This window comes from Miscanthus floridulus, chromosome 19 (genome assembly GCF_019320115.1).
Source record: "Miscanthus floridulus cultivar M001 chromosome 19, ASM1932011v1, whole genome shotgun sequence".
Taxonomy (NCBI): Eukaryota; Viridiplantae; Streptophyta; class Magnoliopsida; order Poales; family Poaceae; genus Miscanthus; species Miscanthus floridulus.
The window spans coordinates 25,325,453-25,331,789 of NC_089598.1; the positions used below are offsets into that span (position 1 = coordinate 25,325,453).

General features: G+C 51.3%; 1 protein-coding gene across 1 annotated transcript; it reads right to left on the minus strand.

Annotated features, from left to right (window-relative positions):
• Positions 1-836: 836 nt before the first annotated feature.
• On the minus strand, positions 837-5,895 carry LOC136527683 (uncharacterized). Its single transcript, XM_066520476.1, has 7 exons — positions 5,160-5,895; positions 4,032-4,405; positions 3,806-3,899; positions 3,644-3,714; positions 3,468-3,530; positions 3,070-3,369; positions 837-1,172 (listed from the first exon to the last, which is right to left on the minus strand). The coding sequence occupies exons 1-7, from the start codon at positions 5,452-5,454 to the stop codon at positions 999-1,001; spliced, it is 1,371 nt and encodes a 456-aa protein (XP_066376573.1). The 5' UTR covers positions 5,455-5,895; the 3' UTR covers positions 837-998.
• Positions 5,896-6,337: the final 442 nt, after the last annotated feature.

Genomic DNA, 6,337 nt, shown 5'->3' on the forward strand with positions numbered 1-6,337 from the left:
CTCTCTCGAAAAAATTCCTGCCCCGATACCGCGCAACTAGATATGGCAATGGGGCGGGTCGAGGCCGCGTGTTGCATCCACAGACTCACACCCAAAACCAAAGAACGAAACCCGAACCCGCCCCGATGGGTTCCCCGAAACTTGGGAACTTGGATGGACCAGCAACAGGGATGAGCACGGGGTGGTGGCCGAACCATCAGAGTTAGGGCGAGCGGCGAATCAACAGGACCGCAGGCGAAGGGCCATAGCGTGTGGTGCCGTGGTGGTGGTGGACTGGTGGTGGAGGCGTGGATCCGCATCCACTCGTCCTCGACTTAGGGGGCAGAATCACAGAGGAGGAGATGGCGAGCCAGGACTGCAGGGTTAGGGCGAGCGGCGGGCGAATCAACAGGACCGTAGGCGAAGGGCCGTATCGTGTGGTGCCGTGGTGGTGGTGGAGGCGTGGATCCGCATCCACTCGTCCTCGACTCAGGGGGCAGAATCACAGAGGAGACAGCGAGCCAGGACTGCAGGGGCGGCGACCGACGGAGGGCCACAGGGGCGTCGGGGGATGCGCCGATGGCACGATATTGTGCGCCCCAGCGCCCGTGCGGCTGCGGCAGGGGAGTGGGGAGAGGTCGAGAGAGGATAGAGGAGTCAACAGTCAATTGATTTTTGTTAAATATAGCTAGGGTTACTGATCCTTAGTTGGGCCGGCTATGGTGGGCTTTTCGTAACATGCTGCTTAAACTCGGGTCCTTGATGGGCACCCGCAGGAGAAAAACAAAACCCGACCCCGATCCGCCCCGTTTAGGGGAAAAACATAGGGCCATACAGAAAAAATGGGAAAAATTAGGTTGGACCCAATAGCATGTGGGTTTGCTCCTAAAGTTGTCAGGGCCATCATTGAGCTTACAACAGATTGAAGAACGCAACAAGATTTTCTCTCTCTCTCTCCTCTTTCAATGTGTCTAGAGATGGATCGACTAATGCGAGCCAGCAAGTCAATTAACAGTGCTCTAATCAACAAGACTTAGAGGCCATACACTGCCACAAGTTTCTTCTGCTCTGGCCCTGCCGTGAGCGTGACCACCGGAGACATCGCGGCTCGTCGACAACCTCTCCTTGCTGCCGCTTCTATTGTCACCGTCGTCACTCGCCCATGCCGCCTGCCTCTCCTTGGACTTGCTCACCTGCACGGAAGATAGTACTATTATTACTGGCTAGATTTCAACATTGAAAATAGAAGCATGCAAGTTTCATGTCTGAACATGTTTGCAAGCAAATACCCGCTTGTGACAACAACACCTACAAAATATTATCACATTCGCCCTCGATACACTAGGGTGCAATTTTCACACGCGCACCGCGTGTAGCCGTCGGTTTTAGCGGTCGAAGGTGTTAGTCTTATAAGAAATATATCATCATGATTGCATTATAAGTAAAGAAATTTAAAAACAATAAGGTTTAAAGTTATCACACATCTAGTTACTTACCACATACAATTTGAATGGACGAAAAATTTAAGACTCAGTTGTTAAATATATTATTAAATTAACGACTAAACATAGAAACCTAGTTGTATTGAATGTTCCTCGTAGCCTCAATAGTCATCCACGGCTGCGATTTAGGCCCTCTTTGGATCAGTTTTGGATTCTTAAAACCAGTTTTTGTCTTTAGTTTCTAAAATCTGGATTCTGAGCAAAAATTGGTGGGGTGTTTGGATCCCAGTTTTTAAGAATCAGGCTTCATTTATTGCTCTATGGGTAAAAAAAAACTGGCAAAAGCTGAGTATCAACATCTTCCTGGTTTTTAAAAATCTGTCAAAAACTGGCAAAAAGCTGGATGGATCCAAACAAGACCTAAACACCTCCAACTGACCCTTGTTCATTTTGGCTCTAATCCAATGAGACTCACGATTTGATTTGGTACCCGCGCCTACACCCTAGCAGGTCCCAACTATAAAAAGCCTGCTCACCGGAGCTTAAAGCTGTAATTATTGTAACTTTTCAAGTTTTATCTATAGTACATGTTAGAAGGTAAACAACAGCAAACACCCTCAAAATCTCAGGGGGAGATGCGTATGCTGCCTTATCTTGAACAAAACCATCAACAGATGACAACTCAACCGACAAATCTCCTCGTGGCCCATGGTAGAGAAGACTTATCCTAACCCTTCCCCCCTTTCTCTAGCAGAAATTCAGCAAAGACCCATCCACAATCCCTGAAAGCAAAACACTCACAACACAACCAAATTGTAAAGCGCGACAAGTTCCTTCGTGGTAGCTAGCATGTGGGCTAGTCGGGTATTCTTTGTCGCGAGAGGGAAATCTCAATTTGGGGTGTCGATGTGGACGACAAAAAAAAGGTGGATCTTGGACTTTGAAGTTGTAGGTTTGCTAGTACACATACAATTGTTCATGCTCGTGGATCTTATATACTTTGGGCTACTTTGGTAGAGCTCCGCTCTAGCTTCTTCGGAGCAAATTCTATATATCTCTACCAAACACTTAAAAATGCATTTTGATTCTGATAGGGAACTAACGAGAATCACTTCTCCATTTACACTATGAGTTGGGAGCTAAAAAAAAATCTGCTCTCCACCGCTTCCCACTACCTGTTCAATTGCCACTAAAATCACTTCAGAATTAATTCTCACCTATTCCCCACATTACTCCACCTTAGAACCAAGAATTGAAGATCAAGAATCAGGAAAGAATACTCTACCAAACTGACCCGTTACTCCTTCCTCGTCAACAAAATAAAAATCTTGTTTTCAAGAAGTCAAAGAATTCAAAGTTTAATAAAATATATACAAAACAAGTAATATTTATTTATTATTCATAATAAGTAACGTGAAATCCATTTTAATAATAAACTTATTTAAAGAAGATGTAAACTTTCTGATTGTTTGATTTATGGTAAGCGAGATTTTTTCTTTTGGACGGGGGAGTATATAGTATAATAACAACTGCGTGTCAAATGCCATCACATTCAGCGGGGCTGCAGGGCCAGGCCAATACACGGAGCTACAGCAGGGCCCGCCCAACCCGTGAAAAAGGCCAACAAGGGTCGGGTCGACTAGCTTACCATGAAGCAGAATCCGGAGAGGCCCAGATCCGGTTCCAGGCCCGCCGACCCGGGCCTCGGCCGTTTCGCCGTCGAACCCTGCCTCTCGACGCCTTTAAACGACGACGACGACGGTGCTTGCGCACCCTTGTTTCTTCCAGCAGGCGTCGGCCGCAACGGCGGCGGCGACGACACCGATGGCGGCGACGAGGTGCTGGGTGCCTGGGCCCTGTGGCCCGTCGGAAGCCCGCCGAAGAACCCCGCGTCCAGGTCGTCCTGGAACATGTCCACGAACACCTGCTGCAGCTCCTCGAAGGTCTCCTGCACGCACGCACCAACACGGATCGATTCGGTTAGCGCGCGGATCTCGACGCGCGAGGGACGCTCCAGATCATCAGCGGCGGGTGCGCGGGCTTTACCGTTGGCGTGGCCTGGCTCATCATGTCGGCCATCTCTCCGAGGAAGTCCCCCATCCCCGACAGCTGCGGAAGGACGATGATGCATGCACGAAATGGAAAGAAACCGTCAGCGATCGAATTTCCCTGACCAAATCCCTCAAGAAAATGCATGCGATTGAGTTCGGTCGAGTACTTACGTCAGCCTCGTCGTCCTCGCTGTCGTAGACGCCGACGTCGTAGAGGAGCCGCTTGTTGGAGTCGGAGAGCACTGCTTCGATCGGCATGGAATGTGAGGAATTTGCTTTTGGGCGGCTAAGCTAATGATCGATCAATGGAGGAGCAGAGAGGGGGGTGATCACCGGAGTAGGCGCCCTGGATCTCTTGGAACCGCACCTTGGCCTCCTCCACGCGCGCCGAGCTGCCGGGCGCCGAGCACCTGTCCGGATGCCATATCTGCACGTGCAATCAGAATCAGGCGTACAAAAATTCAGCAAATGATCCTCGATTTGTAGCGGTTGGTTGGAAGAAGAGGAGACGAACAACATTGATTAGCCAGCTAGCTCGTCGAAGGAAAAACGGACGTACCATGGCGAGCCTCCGGTACGCGACCCTGAGCTCGGCGTCGGTGCACTCCCTGCTGAGCCCGAGCACGGCGTAGAGGTCGGCGACAGGAGCCGAAGCTTTCTCCTGGCCCTGGACGTTGCCGCAGTGACTGGCAGCCATGTCGGCTGACGCCGGCGCGCGCGCGCAGAATCTGCTGCTCTGCTCGACTGGTCTGTTCGAGAGGCGGGGTTTGGCAGAGTGGCGTGCAGGAGAGAACAGAGAAGGGGCCCGGCCAGAAGCAAACAAACAGGGGCCAAGGAGAGGCGAGGGGAGGCCGGTCGCGCGCAAGTTGCTTGGCTGGCCGGCGCTTCCACGCGAAACGCGAAGGCTCCAGAACCGGGGCCTGACACCGACGCCTGCTTGTGTGGTTTTAAAGACGAAAAGTGTGTGGTCACATCACCTGTTAATTAACGTCATGCTAACAAAGATATTTACCGTAGTGAAAAGGGCATGCATGATTCGGAAAAGACTAACTGTCCGGCTGATAAATGGTATTTTGGTGTGTTGAGAAAAAAAAATATACTATAGCCGATAAATTCAAGTGAATAGGCTAGAAACACAGTTACGGGAGTGTTCTTTTATATTAAAGCCACGGCCGCACTATAGCGGCTGCGACCGTGGCTTTAGTCTAAAGTTTAGTTTAGTCTAAAGTCTGGAAGAACTAAACTAAATTTTAAGTGTGTTTTTGATGCAAAATAAAAGATCTAAATATGAACTAATTGTGGACTAAAAAATAATAGATGCTACGAGTAATTGATAAGTAGAACTTATTATAAAAAAGGAAAAAATAGCTCACATTTAGCCTATTGTCCCTACTAAACTTAAGTCTGGTGATCCAAATAAGCCCTATATATATTTTATATGGAGGCCATGGTTCAACAAATAAAACAATGAACCACAACACTCAGTGGCAATAGTACAAGATAGCACCCTGCATATGTGGAAAAATGTACTTACCGAATTTAGAAATTTGCTTCCGAGCAGGAAAGCACTTCAAACTAAAGCCACATTTTATTCTTCTTTTAATCAAGTTGCAAAAAAGAGTGTCTTAGACCGTCTCCAACAGCGCAACCCAAACGCAAAATAGGTGGTTCACAATACTTTGCATACCTAAAAACATGCTCCAATAGAAGACCCAGACAAATGACCCATTTTGCATCCGAGGCCAGCCATAATGCAAAAAAGCGTCGTCGAGGAGAGACGACGCAAAAATCTTGTGCCCGTAGTGGTGGGCCCGCGGACGAGATGACGGCGAGGACCGCGGTGGGGTGCTACCGGCTCGGCGAGGCAAGCCCGCGGAGGGGAGCGGCCGGCCTCGTGCCCCCGTCCAGCAGCCCCGACTCCCCCTCCTCCGCCTCCGCCTCATGGGTCGCGTGGCGATCCTCGCCGTGCAGCTCGGCAACATCCTCAACCGCAGCGGGGACGAGCTCCGCCTCCTCTACCTCCTCCGCCGCCTCGCGCTCTCTGCCGAGGCCCGCGGTAGCGCGTTCCTCCCCAACCTCGGCAACCGCGAGGTCATGAACGTCTCCGGCGATTTCCGCTTCGCCACGCCGCAGGGCCTCCAGGAGTTCTCCGCCTGGGCCGGGTGGCACCGTGCGGGGCCAGTCCGACGCCGGCGGATGAACGAGCCACCACGGGCGGCCGACGCGTGCTCCACCCCCGGTGTCGGCGAGCTGCGCCGTGCGGGTGGCCTCCGCCTCCGGCCTCGTCGCGCGCCGCCGTGTGGGCGGACCGGCCCTGGTGAGATTCGCCTACGGCCTTGCTCCACCCGCAGCGCGTGGCCGAGCTCGCTGGCACGGGGCGGCATGCGGTGGAGGACGTACGGGGCAGCGCGTGGCCAGGCTCGCAGCCGCAAGAGGCGCGGGGCCAGTCTCGCCGGCGGAGGGAGGAAATTTTGGGTTCGCTGTTGGCGAAAGGAAATTTTGGGTGGGTGATCCGGTGACTGTGCGTGACCCGGTGACCAGTGGCGAAGCCAGAAAAAAAATTAGGAGGGGCTGAACAAAAGAATAGAGACTTTTTTTATCTTCTCTTAACCTTAGCCCCTCCTACCTAATACCCGGTGACCAGTGGCGAAGCCAGAAAAAAATTAGGAGGGGCTGAACAAAAGAATAGAGACTTTTTTATCTTCTCTTAACCTTAGCCCCTCCTACCTAATACATATATACATAAAATTTTAAGAGAGGGCTTAGAGAAACTCCACGTGCTCAGGATCGGTAGGGGGCTAAAGCCCCCCTAGTCCCACCGTTGGTTTCGTCACTGCCGGTGACTGTGCGTGACTCAATCCTTAG